At 31.2% G+C, this 18,896-nt stretch overlaps 2 protein-coding genes across 5 annotated transcripts; one reads left to right on the forward strand and one right to left on the reverse strand.

The window, feature by feature from the left end:
• The first annotated feature begins 5,054 nt into the window (after nt 1-5,054).
• Nucleotides 5,055-8,779, forward strand: LOC130973068 (uncharacterized). 4 transcript variants are annotated; one of them, XR_009084014.1, is made up of 4 exons: nt 5,055-5,575; nt 6,722-6,879; nt 7,036-7,137; nt 8,309-8,779. XR_009084014.1 is itself a non-coding variant. In XM_057897451.1 (3 exons), the coding sequence occupies exons 1-2, from the start codon at nt 5,161-5,163 to the stop codon at nt 6,847-6,849; spliced, it is 543 nt and encodes a 180-aa protein (XP_057753434.1). In that variant the 5' UTR covers nt 5,056-5,160; the 3' UTR covers nt 6,850-6,879; nt 8,317-8,779. The 4 variants fall into 4 exon arrangements, 2 of the variants coding, with proteins under 2 accessions (XP_057753434.1, XP_057753433.1); XR_009084015.1 differs by having other exon boundaries at nt 8,317-8,779; XM_057897451.1 differs by lacking the exon at nt 7,036-7,137 and having other exon boundaries at nt 5,056-5,575; nt 8,317-8,779.
• A 1,015-nt stretch (nt 8,780-9,794) lies between these two features.
• LOC130976611 (putative clathrin assembly protein At4g25940) lies at nt 9,795-17,161 on the reverse strand. Its single transcript, XM_057901518.1, has 15 exons — nt 16,984-17,161; nt 16,790-16,859; nt 16,095-16,192; nt 15,854-15,992; nt 14,920-15,047; nt 14,724-14,816; nt 13,580-13,630; nt 13,137-13,202; nt 12,980-13,045; nt 12,668-12,748; nt 12,501-12,578; nt 11,866-12,057; nt 11,695-11,773; nt 11,221-11,333; nt 9,795-10,346 (listed from the first exon to the last, which is right to left on the reverse strand). Exons 1-15 carry the CDS (start codon nt 17,065-17,067, stop codon nt 9,987-9,989), a joined length of 1,698 nt encoding a protein of 565 aa, XP_057757501.1. The 5' UTR covers nt 17,068-17,161; the 3' UTR covers nt 9,795-9,986.
• Between the last annotated feature and the right edge of the window lie 1,735 nt (nt 17,162-18,896).

The raw sequence follows: 18,896 nt of genomic DNA on the forward strand, positions 1-18,896 counted from the left end.
TTTAATGCAATTTATATTTTCATATTTATTCTTGCTCCTTTTAATTATTGCTATTACTTTCTTACATTTGGTAGTTGTAGATTTTATTATTCTTACAATTTTATCATGTTTTACTTTTATGCCTTCCAAGTGTTTGTGAAAATGCTTCTCTTAGTTTTAGGATAGAATTTTACACTATTGACTTGAAATTGAGTATTTGAGGTGACCTTGAGTCACTAATGTTCTAATTAATTGATAATTTAGAGATTTTAATTAATCCCATTTCCGTTAACGAGTAAGACCTATGAATTGAGATTGATTAAACTCGGTTGAATTATCTTACAATTTAGACGTTAACTAATAGGGTTTGTTCTTGTAATTGTCATGTCGTAGTTAGTGAGACGGGAGTTGTTGATGTCCAATATTGATTGGTGATATAGGGTTGTTAGTTGTTCTTGTTTCCATTGATGAGTAAGACCTATGAATTAAGAATGATTATGTCTATTTGACTTTCTCTCGATGTTGGAGATGACGAAATGGGATTAACTCTAGGTAATCGCCATGTGTTAACCACGAGTTTATGCAAGTATGGAGCCTTGAACCTCCTTAAGAAGTTGGACTCGATGTGCCTAATGCAGAACATGTGCCATGCCCTTGGTGGTGACCATGCACTGTTACTGTGAACTATTACTGCATTGATGGAGTTATGGCAGTTAGAAATAATGCCCACGCCATCTCGAATAACAACATATCTGCGCAAATTAGTAAGAAAAAACTCCTTCCACGCATCTGCCGTCTCACCCTCCACGATGGCAAAAGCAATCTGCACAATATTTTGTTCTTATCTTGTGCCACCGTAACCAAAAGTGCACTTTTATATTTTTCGTATAAGTGTGTGCCATTAACCTGCACCAATGGCTTGCAGTGTCTAAATGCTGTAATACACGGATAGAAGCTCCAAAACACGCGATGGAGAAATCTTACACCATTCACCTCCTCATTCTCACGATAAACAGGGAGAGTTTTTATTTGAACACGAGACCTTGACATCTTTGCAGTCCTTGCTTTCAACCATATTGATAAAGTCTTGTAAGAAACTTTTCAATCACCAAAAACTTTTGTGACAGATTTCTGCTTTCCCAACCAAATATTGCGGTAACTTACGATATAGTTGAACCTAAATTGAACTTTTGCAATAATAGACTTCACCTTTATCGACGGGTCTGCTTCAACCAACGGCCTAATAGCATCTGTAATAGTGCATGAGTCCAACTTGACATGATCTTGTGAAATCGTCCCCATGGTGTATGTGTATTTGCCATTGTATCTCCTGATCTGCCAACAACTTTTCTTTCGAATGAAGCTAGCTTGAATAAGCTAATCGCACCTTGCACCATACTCTTTGCATTTTGCATAGAATGTTTGCGGCTCAGACTCATACATAGTGTAATCAACTTCTCTAGAGATAGTGTAACTTTTGATTGCAGAGATCACTGACTCTCTAGAACCAAATTCTATTCCAATACTAAATTCACCATCTTCCACCACAACGTTGCCTTCACCTACAATATGCAAACCACCGTTAGTCGGTCAAGACAAATAAAAGAAATGGTAGTGGTAACTTTAATTAATAAACATAACATATCCATATTTGCATATTCAGAAAATTTTGTGGCATACATGGTTGTGAGATCCAAAGTTTGCATAAAAGATGGAACACCGAAGGAGTGCTAGTTTACAAGTGTATCTGCTTCATTTTGCACTGCCGGATTACCTGCATGGCTACATTGTCTCCATCATTATTTTTGTCATCGACTTCGTAATTGGCTTCAAACTCTTCTTCACTGTTGTTGTTATCTTCTTCCCAATCTATATCTCCGAGTTTATTAACATTCACATCCTCGTCAACCATGTCCAACCCTGTATGCTATTTAAACCCAACGTACAACTCTATCATCGATCGGCACGTGAAATTGGGTTTGTTAATAAATATAGAACATCTGTTGCATATATGCGTCGTCAGAGATGGACATTATTTAAAACTGTATCAGCCCACCTAGGGGTGGCAAAACGGATCAAACCCGTCGTGCCGGCCCGCCGAATATGTTAAAAAAGGCGGGTCAGACTAGATTTTGGAACCCGCCAAATTAAAAAACCGCCAAATTTGCGGGTTTTGGCGGGACAGGGCGGGTCGGCCCGCGGGGCCAAGTATTTTTATTTTTTTTATTAAATAAAAGAGTGATTACTACTACAAATTAATAATTATATAATTTTTAAAAATATTTTTTTATTTTTTATTTTTATTCTTCTTTTAATTATTTACTTTATTTATTTTATTTTACAATTTCGTATATATGTTTAAATTATGTGACTTATTTTTTAAAACAAAGATAGTTCTATTGATAAATATTATTTTAAATAATTTTATTGAAGTTAAAAATTAAAAAGAAGATAGTAAAAAATATATTATAATTTGAATATTTTTTATTTGTATTTAATTTTTTAATTATTATTTTTTGATTAATTTTAATAAATTTTATTTTTCAAAAAAAGAAAAAAAAAGAGTCAAGCGGACTAGCCCGTTAACCCGCCAATCCGTCATAAAGCGGGGCGAGGTAGCATTTTGAACTCACTTTAGTTGGCGGGGCGGGCCAGCCCGTCCTGTTTATGGTACGGGTCTAGGCGGGGCGGGGCGGGTTGGGGTGGGCCAATCTGCTTTGCCACCCCTAAGCCCACCAAATACTTGTACATGATTTTTGTATAAAATGTTGCACACCCTCTTTTAAATCTGACTTTATATGTTCTCACAAATACCATTTTGCAATTCTAGAAAACTCATGGTGCATGTACTAGCAAAAAAAAATGGACATTCACAATGAAAAGTCACTCTTTCGTGTGTGTTTGGTATAATCTTACCGTTATAATACACTCGCAAATTTTTAATACCTACCATAACCTCAACTTCACCTAACCCAACTTTTTGGATACTAATGATTATAAAAAAAAACCTCGCAAATACGAAAGATATGAAAGAAAGAAGAATGGGAGTGGAAGTGAGGTATGAATCATGGATAAATTGACTTTGGTATATATCGACAAGACTCTCAATTAAAATATTTTTTCTATACAAAACTCAATTTGCGTTTTTCAGCTTTCAATAAAATTTTTTTCACACATTTAAAACGCAACCTGCATATTGATTTTTCGAAAAAAAATTTAAGATGTGTTTTGTTTACATTAAAAAAAAAAACAAAAAAAAGAAAATAGGTTAAAAATGAAAAACGCAACCTATGTTTTGTGTGTTATAGAAAAAAACAGACAAAAAAGTGAACACGCAAAACGCAACCTGTGATTTTCACTGATATTATAGTAGTATAAATATTTTATACACTTCTATTTCATTGAGTTATACCATAATTATTTTTATATGTAAAAAAATGAGTCGCTACATGACTAGCAAATATTATTTATAGCCAGTAATATTTAACTTGCAATAATTTACATCTATATTTACAAAAAGGTTTAATTACTCTATTGGTCCCTATAGTTTCGTGAAATTTTCAATTAGGTCCCTATACTTTTTTTCTTTTTAATTGAGTCCCTGCACTAATTTTTTTTTCAATTAAGTCCTTTTTAGTAGTAATTGGCTTAATTTTATAGGGACCCAACTAAAAAAAAAAAGAATTGGTATAGGGACCTAAATAAAAGGAAAAAAAAGTGTAGGGATCCAATTAAAAAAAAAATTTGGTGCAAGGACGCAATTAAAAGGAAAAAAAGTATAGGGACCTAATTGAAAATTTCGCGAAATTATAGGGACCGACAGAGTAATTAAACCTTACAAAAATTTACACACAAAATATACATATTGTTTACACTTATATTTATTAGAGTCTTATACAGATAAATCAATATAATTTGTATCCATATTTTTTTAGAATTTTATACATAAATTAATAAAATTTATTTGTTAAAGATAATTTAGTGTTTATACTAGTCTAATAATAACAAAAAATATTAAAAATTATTTATCCCTAAAAATTTCTCTTTATATTATGCACAAAATTAAATTTTAATTTATTTATAAAATTTTAAAATTTGAATTTCATATAATATAATTTAAACCATCTGATCCAAACTGTAATTTTGATTACGTTAAAAATTAAATTTAAATTAATTTAACAAAGATGTAATCGTGCATCAAATTGGATTGAATTAAAAAATAAAATAAAAAAAGTATACTTTAAATTACAATAAATTAGATTATTTTTATCTTCTAAATCTATCTAAAAGTAAAAAAAATCTCTTGTTTTTTTTCTGTTTTATTTATATATTAGAAGAAGAATAATTATTGATAAAAACTCATATGTTTTCTTAAAATGATAATTAAAAATTTTAAATAATAATTTATCTAAATATATTAAAATTATTTAATAATTTTTAACTATTAATTTAATAATATATGAATTTTTTTATTATTAAAATAATTTTTTTTAAATAAACAATTAAAATATTTTATTTATAGATATAGATAATTTATAATATATTTACCTATTTTTATTTTACTTATATATTTTATTTATAATGTAAATAAATTAATATTACTTATATCAGATTTATTTTAAATCTGATATAAATAATATTAATTTATTTATAAGATAAACAAAATGTGTAAGTAAAATAAAAGTTAGTAAATACGTTATAAATTAGTGTATTTTCTAATTAAAATATTTAAATACTTATTTCTACAAAAACTATGTTCAGTTATTTTTTTTATGTATCAAAATATTAAAATTTATAAAAATATAAAATTTATAGTATTTTTTATTAATTCAAAAATTCTTTATATATATATAAATATAAAAATTAATTTTTAATTAATTAATATTAATTTTAAAACTTAAAATTTAAAATTTGTGATAAATATTAAATACAGTCCTTAATTATCTAACAACTAGAATTTAAGATTATATTTTTTTTTTAAAAAAGAGCGTCCTGACCTACAGTAGAGCAATCCACGTGCCGCCCCCTGTATCCTCTCCACACCCTCCACCGCCTTTCTTTTCTCTTCTCTTCTCTTCTTCCCCACGCCATGTCGTATTTATAAATTATAAGTAACCTCTCTCACTCTCTCTCTCTCTCTCTCTGTCTCTCTCTCTCTCTCTCTCTCTCCATTCCATTCCCATGGCTCGCTTCTTTATCTCCAAGACCAGCACCTTCCTCCACCGCCACCACCCGCACCCTCCCAAACCCCTCTTCACTCTCTCCCTCCGCCACCGATCCTCCCACTCAGCCAACAACAACGGCACCCTCATGGAGCTCGACCTCCTCTCCACCTCCTCCTCCTCCAATGCCGCTGCTGACTACGACGTTACCATGAGGATGTTCGACGACCTAATCCACCGAATCCTCGTCAGGAAGGCCACACCCGATTGGCTCCCTTTCGTTCCCGGCTCCTCTTTCTGGGTCCCACCGCGTCCAGCTCCCTCAAATGTCGTCGATTTGGTGCATAAGTTAACCACCGAGGAACTCTCCGCAGAGGAGTCTCTCTCCCTCGCCACCCACCACGCTTGGCCCTCCTCCACCTTCTTCACCGATGGTAACAAACCCTTTTCCCCCATTCGCCCTTTTCAATTTTTCTTTTTTTATTTGAATTCTTCGTTTATTGAGAAATTTTTAAAAAACTTTCGTGTTTTCAATTTCATCGTTGTTAGGTACATCTTTCGGGTTCATTTTGTTTTGGTATTTTCTGATGGATGATACGAAAAAATGATAACTTCTTTGTGGTTTCCGCATTAAATTCGTAGCGTTTCTAGAAATGTGGGCTGGTTTGTAGCCCTCATCTTAGGTTGATTCCTTGGTTGAGATCATGGTAATTATGAATGCCCTGGAACCCTTTTCCCCGAAAGCTGGAGAAGTTTATGTAGGGATGAATATGATTCTAGGATATGGGTTTGGTTTAGTTTGATTAATTTAACGGAAAATAACATTCGTTTTTGCTATGGTATGATGAAATCTAACCTGACTCTCCTCCATTTTTATTTCTTAAAAACATGCATTGACATCTCTTGGTAAAGATTACACTTGCTATTTTTATTCCTTCAGGAAGGGGAAAAAAGGGTACACTTGTTATCCTCATAATTTGTAAATTGTTGCACTAACCGGTATGAACATCACAATGAATTTCAACAAACCTCATATGAAGCTGGAGTTGTTTTGGGATGATATGCGGTTGGGTCTTTTTATTCAACATTACTATGACACTTTTTCCAGTATGAATGACCATGATGGCCATGTTCCTGCATTTTCTTGTAAAGATTACAATGTTAATTGCCAAAATTCATTCTTGGCCAATTAAGCATGCACCCTTCATAAAATTGTGCATTCATAAGGGATGTTGGCCTGTTTGACCACTTTGTAAATCTTCTGCTCATGTTTTATGTTAGTTGATTACTGTAACCAATACTACCTAGTAAAACAATAAAAACATGATAGTGCCTGCTGTTGGTTCTTGTAATGGGGATGAATTGGCCTTGTACCCTAAGGGAAGTTGCTGACTGGTTAATGAACCTCCAGCATTTGGCAGAGATATTTTTCTATATGCAAGTCTCGGCCAAAAGTAGTTGATCTGAATATTAGGCTCACTGTATTCAATACATATTATAGATATGAATCTTAATCTATAAGTGTGGAAATATTATGATTGATGAAGTCACACAATTTTTGTTTGTCTTTCTGCCTTCAGAGAACAATCAAGCAGATGGTGGAGATACTGATGTGGAATTAAATAAACCAGAAGGGATGGAGGGAATGGTGAAAGTGAAAGTTCTGACAATCTCAGATACTGTGGCTCATGAAGATGAGGAAGGATGAACCAGTACCTTAGCCAAACAAGTTGCTGTGGTGAGCAGTTCTTTATCTTGGAACCATGATGCATACCGATATCAGTCTGCTGAAATGCGTGTTTTTGCTAATTGTTTGTGTGCAATATCATGTACTATCAAAAGCTTGAAAGTGTGTAAATAGCCTCCCTGTCTACTACTAATATCGAATTATCAGATTATCAGTTGGCTTGTTGTTGTGTTGTGATCGTCAATCAACCATACGAATGCGGTTTGATAAGTTCTCGGGAAGACCATTTCTAGCAGATTTGCATCAGGAGTAAGAAATTCATCTAAACATCCCATAGTAATTTTGTGGTTAAGAACTGCTGAAAGATGTGCCACCAATATTAGCATGTGTGTCAATGGACATGGTTTTACTGTACATTGCACATGTTTAACTTTTCATGATATATATTTTTTTATTTTGTTTTTTGTTCTTCTTTTAATTTAAACAATAGACATGAGAACAGGGGCATTATTGGGTTGGTATTTTATACTCAACTGTATGACAATTTGATGATATAATGCTGAGTGCTAGTGTTCCCTTTGCATGAGGTGGTATGTACTGGTAGCGTGAGTGCATGCAGTACCAGAAGAAACTAAAAGGTTTAAATAGCTACATTTGCATGCAGGTGTCTCCTTTGTTTGACATTTGTTTATACCCAAACAAGGTTCCCAAAAACGGGCAGTATATATTTTGATGCAGCATATTTACAGAAGTTTTTTTTAAGCCTGATGGCCAATCTCTGCTACTGGGAAAATACTTAACTGATTTTTATTTGTTATTTTAGTTTGTTGTGTCTAGGGAACATATTAACAACTGATATATCAATGTGAAATGAAAATTTTTGTTGGCAATGATATGTTTTTATAGGTCAGAATGTTGCATGATATATTGATGATTAATATTTGTAAACTATTAAAATTTGAATTCTAAATTAATGGACTAAAAGATTCAATAAGATTTCTAATTTTCATAGAATCACATGTATTTTTGAATAAATTTAGTGTGTTTAATGAAGGGTGGAAGGGCATGGCTCAATGTTTGGACTAAATCATGCCCGGCTCTTGTTTGGTTGTGTCAACATGTTTTACTTAACTCTAGTCATTTCATTCCTTCCCTACCTAGTGGGATATGGCTTTGTTGTTGTTCTTGTAGTCATTTCATTCCTTGACCATGCTACTACTTACTGTAAAACTACTTTCAAACATTGTTTACATAGCTTTGGTCATTCCACTCGAAGTCATTCCCTCTGTTTTCAGTCCCCCCCCCCCCCCCCCCCCCAAACTCAGCCCCAAAACAAATGTTTTCTAAAATCAAAATTAAGATAAGGGGGAAATCTTTTGCTGGTAATGGTATGTTTTGTAGTTTAGAATCTTGCACGTATTTTGATTTTTGAGCATGGTCTTTTGCACCCCAGTTGTTCTAATACTGAGATTTCCTCTAGTTTTGCAGGGTTTTCATGGTGCAACCTACCTCATTCAAAAGAAGAAAAAAGAGAGTAACTGAAAATAAATAAAATGCTCTTTTGGAGATTGAGAAGGCCATGCACTCAAATGGAAATTCGTATGAGATACAGTACTGTTTATTCGGGATTAGCCCTTCCTTCGCTACGGGAAAATTCTTTTATAGGTACAAGTCCATCGCGTCATATTTGGACACACTCGCATGGGAGTGTATCTTGAATAAAGTTAGTGGGACTCACCTTTGTTGCGAGTGTTTAAAGATGGGGGTGTTCATTTTGTGCCTATGGAAGAATCTTTCCTAATATATCCTTGCTTTACTTGGTATTAGAGACTCAGCATTGATCTGTTTTAACCAGCATAGCCTGAATATATTACCAATGTTGTAACCTTGAATCATTTGTAAGGTAGGAATGTATGTATTTATTTAGCTAATGAAGCAAAAGATTCTTTCAGTATTCTTGTGTTTTGGATACGCATCTGCACACAATTTAGTGCTTTTATGTTTGTTATTTTGGTACGTTTAACTCTGACAGGCTTTACATGAACGTTGTTAAACTTAGTTGAAATTGCAGGCGAGGCTTTACATGAACGTTGTTAAACTTAGTTGAAATTGCAGGCGAGTTATTGCTAGGGAAAATTTAACTATTAAGCTTGTGAATATTGTTTTTAAGATGCTATTCATTGTTGTGAAAAGGTAATGCTATTGTAGGTGTCTACTCAAAATCCTCAAACCAGAAATGTCATGTAATTAGAGTACTAATTAATGTTGATATGATTGAAATATTTCTTTTTGATGTTTGATATGATGTTGATTAAATAGTTCTAACAAGACTTATTTTACTTTCAAAGGGCATGTTTGGTTGAGGTGGAAGTGGGAACAAATTGTATTCCGTCCCAAATGAGTGTAAATAGGGTGTCAATTTATGTTATTATCTTTTAGAGTTAATTTTGATACATTGATAATATAAAATATTTATACGTTTGATCAATTATATTTGTTCTTTTGAATAATTGTCGGTCAATGAAACTAATAGTTATTTTTGTAAAAATGATGTTACAAAATTTGATATATGTATAAGAGTTTTTTTGGGTGCTATTCAAAAAAGGATTTTTTTTTAATAAAAAATATAGTTTTATTTTTTAATGTGAAAAAGTAAAAATACTAAAAAAATACAATTTTTTAAAAAATTTACAATTACATCCTTTTTAAATATTTTTTTACTTAAAAATATATTTTTAACATAATAAATAAACAAAAAATTTTATATTGTATCCAAATTATATCTGTAAAAATCGGGTCAAACTAGTCAGTTCGACTAAAAAATTAGTAAATCGAATTTTCAATCGGTTCTGTTCAGTCCAAAGACCGTTTAAGGTCAGGAACCGGTCATTATAACTCATTTGTACATATATCTCATTTTGTTGCCAATGAAGTATACATGAGAAGCAAAGATACAATATGGCTTGTATAGTTCTTAACATGTCTAAAATGAATGATTTATGATTACAAGTAAATCACATTCACTGGCCAATAATGAATTAAAATAACTTCAAGAAGGGGGAAATTAAAAAAATCCTACATCAACCAACAAGAATACCTACAATTTGGCAAGGAAAGTTCTGTGTAATAGAATGCTAAACAGAAAAGAGGGTCAAATTCTACATTAAATTATAATTTCCCTGTGCTGGTGTAGAACCATATGCATAGTTAGGCACTGGTAAAGGGTCTCCAAATGGATTGTAATATGGTTGCTGCTGGTAAGGCGTCATCATCATGTTATTGTTCTGTTGTTGTTGGAACAGCATTTGTTGTTGTTGTTGTTGCAATGCCAATTGAACACTGGTTGGGGGTGCTATGTTGTTGGACACTGCAAATGGATCATTATCATTTTCAAATGGGTTTTGTAGGGCCATTCCATTTCCACCATATCCATAACCTGCATTTTGGAGCTGGAGTTGTCTTCTTGCATTCTCATCTTCATATAAACTATCTAGTAATAACTTGTCAAACCCACCAGCCTTCACACAAAATAATAATTTGCGTTACTAACCAGAGAAAACAACAATGCATGTGTACATATTCGTGATGTATGCACAAATTTTAAAGGAAGAGATCAAGAAAAAAGAAATAAGAGAAGAAAAATCAGAATTTGAATTCTGAATGTATGGGCATCAAATAATATACACAAATCACAGTTACATCATGACCTTGATGCAACATTGACTGCATCTAGATTCTATTTCTGAGACAAATGGATACTTCCTATCTCCACTTTTAGAAGGTACAGAAAACACAAATTTTCTACTTCTTGATGCAAAAGGGTTTTATATTTCTTGTATTGTCTTCGTGATTCTATCTCAAAGACAATTTCAAACATAAACAGTTTTAAAATTTTTATCGCATTCTTAATTATGCACATAAAAGTCATTATGAATCAAAGTCTTGAGCTTTGAGATCAAGTGAATCATGTTTTTATATGAAATGTTTGTGTGTAGATGGGAATGTTGGTGTTGAGTTGATCATGTATAGATTTGATTTGGGAAACCAATCTTAAGTCTCACAATAGAATTGAATCAAAATTAGAAATTAACACATGACCACAACGACAACAACAACAACAAAGTCTTATCCTACTAGGTGAGGTTAACTACTATCAAATGACGCCATTGCGCCTTATCATATATCATGTCTATAGTGAGACAGTTGATACATAGATCTCCTTTGACCACCTCCTTTAACACACATGACCAAATTATGTAAAATGTTTACGTTAAAAGATTCATTCCTCTAAGTCATCACAATCTAACTAGTTATTGTGTGTAAGAATACATGAAGAGGAAGCTGCATCCTCAAAATAGGCAATTGGAATTTGTTTTGTCGAAAAAAACATACCATATTTTGATCTGGTGCTTGGCTAGTATGGTTGCTTTGTGCTGTAACCAGTGCTAGTTCCCAACCAGTAGTGTGACCAATGTTGTTCAAAGCAAGATTGTTTGAATTATTTCCTACACAATCTCTCATAATCTTAGAAAATGCATCAAAATAGAAAACAAGTATGGCCTAATTAAGTTGTGGGCACCATTAAAACGTAAAGGCAAAATAAAGAAAGAAAATATGACTTTAAACCATTAACCATATGTCTTCCATTTATCAGCTCTCTCTAATTCTGGATTTAAAAGTTGTAGATACCAAAGTTGATACATAAATAACATTACTTAATTTCTATCTTTGATCTCTAAATTACATGGGGTGTATGATTTGCATTCATCTAACAGTTAAAAAGATAAGTGTTGATTTAGTTTATGAAAAAGAATGAATACACAACACTCCTTTTATTTCTGTATTTTCAATTACACTAAGCCTTACCACCAGGTTGTACAATTGCAAGGGCCAAAGCATTTCTTTCTTCAAGTTCAACAGCTTGAGGATTTATTTCACGCAGACCCTACACAACAAAGTGAACAAATGCATGCTCTATCAAAGAAAAACATCACAAATATGTAAAAGATTACCAGACTAAAAAAATAAATAAAACACCAGCAAGTCATCATCGATCCAATTATTCGATATCAGCGGAGCAGCCTCTTCCACTTCCACAGGATTTGGCTCTCCGTTGACAACTGGTTCTTCCTCATTCTCTTCTTCTCCTTCAGTTTCTTGAGGCTCCTCCGGCTCATCGGTTTCTGGAGGATCTTCTCTAGAAGGTGATAGATCAGCTTCACGATATTCCTGCAGTTGAGTTAAATTTATTCATGAACAATCACGGCTAATCATATACAAATACATTGGAGCATATGGAATAGTGCTATAGAAGACAGGTACAAAGACAAACAAAATATCTTGATCGAACAACAGATTTTCTCAGTATATATTACTATCTCGTTGTCTATGTAGTTTGTGTCTTAGGACAGAAACCAAACAAGGTTTAAACACAATATAAACATGATTTTAAAATGTTAGTAAAAAAGATACTCCATTTTTTTCTTTTGATAGCAAATAATACCTCCTAAATAGTGTGTATCCAGGGATTTGAGATGTCATGTTAGTGTGTTGCAAGGTTAAAATTTGTATGGGTGTTCGTGTCAGCGTTGGTGCATCATAATTGGATTAGAAATGGATGAAATCCATAAACAAACATAAGCACATATACAATTTATTTATCAATTTTGTACCAGTCTTTGATGAACAGAGCTGGTTTGTGGTGCTTCTCCAATGTATTCTTCCATTGTTGCAAGGAAAGAGGGGGGTGGCTGTTCCTCAAAGGAAAAAAGAAATCTTCTCAGATTTTGTTCATGGTATCACAAGAAAGGTCACTAAATTAAGAAGCAACAAAGGGAACCTGTCTTAGACATGGAAATTGGAAATTCCTTGCAATCTCCAACCCTTTGCAGTATTCATAAAACTGAGCAAGATGCTCAGCCTGCATTGTTGTGAACTTGTGATAGTTAGAGAAAAATTCATCAGCTTAACAATTTTTCATGGACATTTTAGTACTTCACTCTTTGTAACTAAATTACAAGTATTTCTTTGATAAAAGTTCAAAATGTGGTACATGATAAAGAATTCAGTATGCTATAGACAACTCTGTATTGCAAAACAACAAGAATATTTAGGAGGCAAAAAAAAAAAAAAAAAAATCATCATGGCAAACCTGTTGGCCTGCTCTTTTATAAATTTTCAGAGCCCTCACTGCGTTATGTCTTTCCATATCAAAGAACTGCAGTTTCCATTATTAATTAGTACAATTAAAATATTCAAGTGAAGCCATAAAAGGATTTGGCAAATTTAACCGATAAATATAGACATACCACATCCACAAGATTGATGATTCCATCATTCAATGAACAATATATTTTGAAGCTCTCTTTCAATACCTAACATTGTCAAAAAGCAGAAAAATAGGTGAGACAAAGAGATACAAAGCTAAGTGAAGAGATCTCTAGAAAAGTGACGAAAAATTAAGCTGCAAAAACTCTTGCATATTATTCGAGATGGAAATTTATGAGATACTAGGAATCATATTGCTCTAAGTTGGAGCAGTTATGTGCTCATTTTTTTTCTGTAAAGCAAACCAATTTACTTTCTTCTATTATTGAATGGTGTGTGCGGCCTAATTGATTTGGAAGTAAACTATTTCACTGAATACACGTATCACAACTTTGAAATGTTACATGAAATAGCAATTAAACAATATTAAGAAATGTTATACATATAGTGTGGAATGTACAAGTACTAGAAATGGGATATATACCAGGGCTAATGCATATTGTACAAGATAATTTCCATAAGCGCATCCTTCAGGCTGCAAGATATTAAAGCAAATTAAATGTCATTATATCCTTAAGAGTCAGTAAAATAAAATGCAGTACTTTTTCAATGGAAAATACATGAGATAACTATACGCATAAGCATTCTGCTAAAACTACTGGAAACAAACTAATTTTTACTTTTCAAAAGTAACTTATCAAAACTTGATTTTTAAAATATAATTTTTTTAAAAATTATAACATTTACATTAATAAATAAAACTAAAAATAATTTTTAATAAACATAAATAACAATTATGTTTAATAAAATAACTTTCAAAATTTAAAATAATAATAATAGATACAAAGATAAGAAGTAATTTAGATATTTATTAATATATAAAATTATATTATACTTTTTTATTTTAATAATTATAAATTTTAACTTTAAAAAAATCCTCCTTAGACTTTAGGTAATTTTAAAAGTATTTTAGTTTTTAAAAATTACAAGCACAATCACAATCACATTATCTTTTTTATTTACCAAATATCAAATACAAAATTTGTTTTTCAAAAGCTCAAACACCTCTTCAAAAATTTGACCAAAGAAGCCTAAGTATATTTAAATTTCAAAACTTAAAATAATAATTGGATGAAAGTTCTAACAAAATTGAACCTTATCTCTTATTTAAAAAGTTATACAAGGATAAAAAATTTGTTTGTTTTAGTGTGATTAAGTTGATAGAAAAATATATTTTTTAAATAAAAATATCTTTTATTTTTTATTTTTTAGCGTATTTGACAAATTTTTAGTAGTAAAAATAAAAACACTAAAAAAATCAAAAAATATTTTGAAAAGTTACAATTTACATCTTTTTTTAAAAAGAACTTTTTTTCTAAAAAAAGTTATTTTTCGCATAATAAATAGAAAATACTTTTATATTATTATACCCAAACATAATTGATAAATAAAAAAAATCTTTTTACATAAAATATCTAAACATACAAATTATTTTTACTCTTTTAAAAAATCTTTTAAAATAAAATAACTCAAAAAAAATTTTTTAAAAGCTCACTCAAATAACTTCATAGTTGTGCAATAGCATTTCTATGCATGAAACCTAAGTTTTGTTCCAATAAAATTCAGACCTGGCAACCTATAAGGCGTTGCAGAAGTTGCTGCAATGCAGGTAACTGCTCCAACAGTTCTACAGCACCCAAAGACCGAGTTCTTGTAAGTGGCTGCAAAAGCATTATAAAAGCTAGTATTGATTTCTGAACATAGCAACAATAACATGCTTTGAAAAACAGAATATAGATTAATTATACAAATTAAAGCACGCACTTTAGCTGAAGAAGTTGGTGATTTTACGAAACGCTCTGTTTCAATGTCGTATTTGAGTGTTCTAAAGCATTCAAGTCTTTCTTGTAAAAAAAGTGCATAGGTTCGAACCCATGCAGAACAATCCCAAGCTGCATAGTCAAATAATATTCCAATTAGGCATTGTTGAAATAAAATCAAAGAATGTTCAAATAAAAAAATAAAAGGGTATAAAAACGTTACAAATATGAGTTACATTTAAAAGTCTATTGCTTGTCAATTGATTATTGTATGCACAAAACGAGATTCAATTCCAACTAGCCACTCGAACTCAAGTTGATTTATTTTTTAAACTATTAAATCATCAATTTATAAGATAATTTCACATTCAACAAGTGCTATTGCGAATCAATACATAATTATGGACATATAATAAGAAATAGGCAGCATTCGTTTATGATTATGGCAAGGGAGTCACTCATATAAAAACGCTTAAAATGTCTTTTACGTTTTTTAATAATTAAAATTCAACCTATATAATCGATCAAATTATGTTATTTTTGTCAAAATTAGACCAAACAAACTAATTTGACCGAAAAATCGATAAATCAAATTTTGAATTGATCTAAATTAATATTTTATTTTATAAAAAATAATTATAATACTCTTATTATAAAAAATGACTAAAATCTTCTTATTATATATATTAATTTTAAAAATCCTAAATTTTAATCTTATGACTACATAGAGAAAAGAGAAGAGTTAAAATTTAATATATATATTTTAAATCATTTTTTATAACAGGAGTATCATAATCATCTTTATAAATAAAAGATATTAACTATCAATTAAATTATTATTTATCAATTTTTAACTATCAATTTTACATGACACTTAACAAAATTTTGTTAGTCACTTAGAAAATTTCAAACAACTAATAGGGTGAAAAAATAAAAACCTTGAGGAGTGGTGTCATCTTTGAAATTGGATATTTGGAGAAAGTGTCCCCTGCGTGTGTAGTTTAGGAGCTCTTCTCTGAAAGTAGGATCACCCTCTCTCAATAACCTATGCATCACTATCAATGTCTTTATAGCAACCTGCCATTTCATCATTTTTATGTTACAAACATGCTGAACCAAAGTTGAACAAGAAAAATAATGTTTTTCCATGCCAAACAGTTAATTAAGTGTATTATTTACTATCCAGTTTTTTGTCTTGTAAAGCCTTTTGGAAAGTTTGTGAATGCAGTATGCCACATCTGCTCTTGGTTGACTTGCTGATGTTGCATGCAATATTGCTGCAACAAAAAATTATATTCATTTCTTAAAGGAACAAATAACTAAACTCAGCAATATGGAGTAGATAGAAAAGGCAAATCTGAATTACACAAAAATTAAACTTGACACGTTTTGTTAGCTAGATGTTACATTAAAGTTTAAAGAAATGGTTTATGTATTCATTCTGTCTAGTACACTAAATCATTAAACGTACACTTTTCTTATAAAAGTATTAAGTGTACCCAAAAAATTAGTTACCAAATTAGTGACTATATATTTGTGTATAAATAAATGTGTTATTCAACTTATGTTCTCTGTATATTCTGTATTTCAACATGTATTTTATCCTGGTAGTTGATTTGGTTTTGGTATGCACTTGTCATAATTGCTTTTCTTATTCATAATAATAGAACAGTGTGTTAACTCGTTATACAAACACAAATCGATGAACATAGAGGTTTTAGAAAATGAATAATGATCCAAAAGCTTGCGTAAAACAAATTTCAAGAAGGCATATGTGAAATGAATTAATGAAAAAAAGGAAAAAAACTTAATGCTTATTCAACACAATTTGATAATCATGAATTAAGGTGTGTCTATATATAAATTAAACTTACTGCGCATGTGACGTTCTTTAGGAGGATATTCTACGTGATTGGTAGCTTTCACGATTGCAACATCCAATTCCTTAGACAAAAAAAAAAAAAGAATAATGCAAAACACAATAATCACCATAACCAATACAAAATAGAAGAAATTAAAAAACAAATGATAATATGAATATGGGAAGATAAATTAATTAATTAATTACCTTGTAATCACTATTAACTTTGGCAAGGCCAACCGTGGTAGAGTCCTTGATAGCTCCAACGGCCTGTCTGAAGCGTGTTCCCATTAATGGTTTCCTTTTTATGATTTTTGATGAAGAAGGAAATAGAGATGATCGATCCAAGAAGAAGAAACAAGGATGAGGAACGTGGGTGTGTATGTGATTTTATGTGAATTTTCTCTTTTAATTTCTTTTTGTTTGTTTATTTGTTTGTTTTAATGTTCTATCTCTTGTGAGGGGTATTTTGGTACTTTTAAGTAGTTCTGGTGTCAACTAACTTGTCAATTTGACGAGAAAATTATGTTACATTGGACGAAACTTTCTGCATAATTCGTTGGTTGATTTCAAGAATAGAAAAAAAGTGAGTTCTTTTTGGTTTTTTTGTTCAAGTTATATTACCAAAATGACCACTATACTTTGGTGTTATACCTTGCTAGCAACTAAACTTTCATGATTGATGCCGAATCTATTGCTTATACTACAGTAATGGATTTTTTAGTATAAATTTAAAAGGAAAAATAAATAAATAACAAAAACAATATCGATGGATTTTGATGCGAGTATTTTAGAGTATAAATAAAATTTAATTTTGATATATGTTAGTATAAAATAATTTTATATATATTTTTAATTATACAATGCCACATTAAAAAAATAATTACATTTCACATTAATTATGTAAATAATTATTTAAAAAACGAATGTAATTATACAATTGTATAAAATATTTTTATACTATCAATATATAAAAAATAAACGAATTCTTAAAAATATTAGGTGTCTATATTCGTATTTAGTTTAGGAAAAATACTTTATTTTATTTTTTATCTTTTAAGTATGATGTAAATAAGAAAAGAAGGATCGTCCAAGTCATATAGTATTTTGTTTTAGGTTTTGTTTATACCCTGACCCAATAATAAGACTCAGGTCCACATAAGATAAAAATGGCCCAATCCATAGATTGGCCTCTCCGCGCAACCAAGCACTTTTCAAGAGGTCGGATTCAACACAGACTTCACACTTAGGAAGTCGAGATCGAAGATTAGCTGGCAGATAACACTTATTCAAATAAGTAAGTGTCCCTAAAATCTCTCGACCCACTTCCAGGAGCCATATCTCAATTTTTCTAAAATAAAGGGACGGTTATCCTCCTTAAAAGGTGGAACTACTCCAACGGTGGTTATTGGTTCACCACTATAAATACACTGACACCCCTCAAGTATCTCTAAGTTCCAATATTTTCTAAACCTGCTTAGGCTTTTACTAACTTAAGCATCAGAATGTCTTTGCAGGTACCACCCCCCATTCCTTCATACACACAAGTCGGACAGTGACTTCCTGATGCGAACCTAGTCAGAGACTCCCTCCTCTAGACGAGTGGGCCAACCCAACAAGTCCAGTCCACTAATCTCCGGTTACCCATCGTAACAGGTTTCTTAAAAATAAATTTACTTTCGAACTTTTTAACCATGCATGCATGATGATGTTAGTGCAATGCAATGTTAATATTAAAAATTAAATAAAATAAAATAAAAGATAATATATATCCATAAATATTCGTCTTTTTACGAGGATAATTAAATGTAGACTCTCAACAAAAATAAATCAAGAAAAGATATTAGAGAAAAAAATAAATAAATTCCTGATTTTTTGTTCTGTGAACATTTTCGTTTATGAAGATTGAAAAATATATTTAGGTCACTGACCTCTTAAAAAATTGAACATCTAGATCTCTTATTAAATAGGTCTATTAAACTTAACAGAAAAATCTGACTTGACTCTTGTTGAACTGACCTGACCGTTACAGTATCCTATGTGGAAGTAGAGTTTTCAAAACGAGGACAAATTAGTCTCCCTCCTTCAAAATGACCCCGTTTGGTGAGTACCCCTTCCCT

Source organism: Arachis stenosperma, chromosome 4, assembly GCF_014773155.1.
Source record: "Arachis stenosperma cultivar V10309 chromosome 4, arast.V10309.gnm1.PFL2, whole genome shotgun sequence".
Classification (NCBI taxonomy): domain Eukaryota; kingdom Viridiplantae; phylum Streptophyta; class Magnoliopsida; order Fabales; family Fabaceae; genus Arachis; species Arachis stenosperma.

What these genes read in the sequence shown, in the direction of transcription:
- LOC130976611 (XM_057901518.1), bottom strand. Translation starts at nt 17,067, where the DNA reads ATGGGAACACGCTTCAGACAGGCCGTTGGAGCTATCAAGGACTCTACC. An exon ending in AAGTTAATAGTGATTACAAG is followed by an intron (nt 16,860 to 16,983) that starts GTAATTAATTAA and finishes TTTTTGTCTAAG; the next exon opens with GAATTGGATGTTGCAATCGT. An exon ending in TAAAGAACGTCACATGCGCA is followed by an intron (nt 16,193 to 16,789) that starts GTAAGTTTAATT and finishes TTTTTGTTGCAG; the next exon opens with CAATATTGCATGCAACATCA.
- LOC130973068 (XM_057897451.1), top strand. Translation starts at nt 5,161, where the DNA reads ATGGCTCGCTTCTTTATCTCCAAGACCAGCACCTTCCTCCACCGCCAC. An exon ending in CTCCACCTTCTTCACCGATG is followed by an intron (nt 5,576 to 6,721) that starts GTAACAAACCCT and finishes TTCTGCCTTCAG; the next exon opens with AGAACAATCAAGCAGATGGT.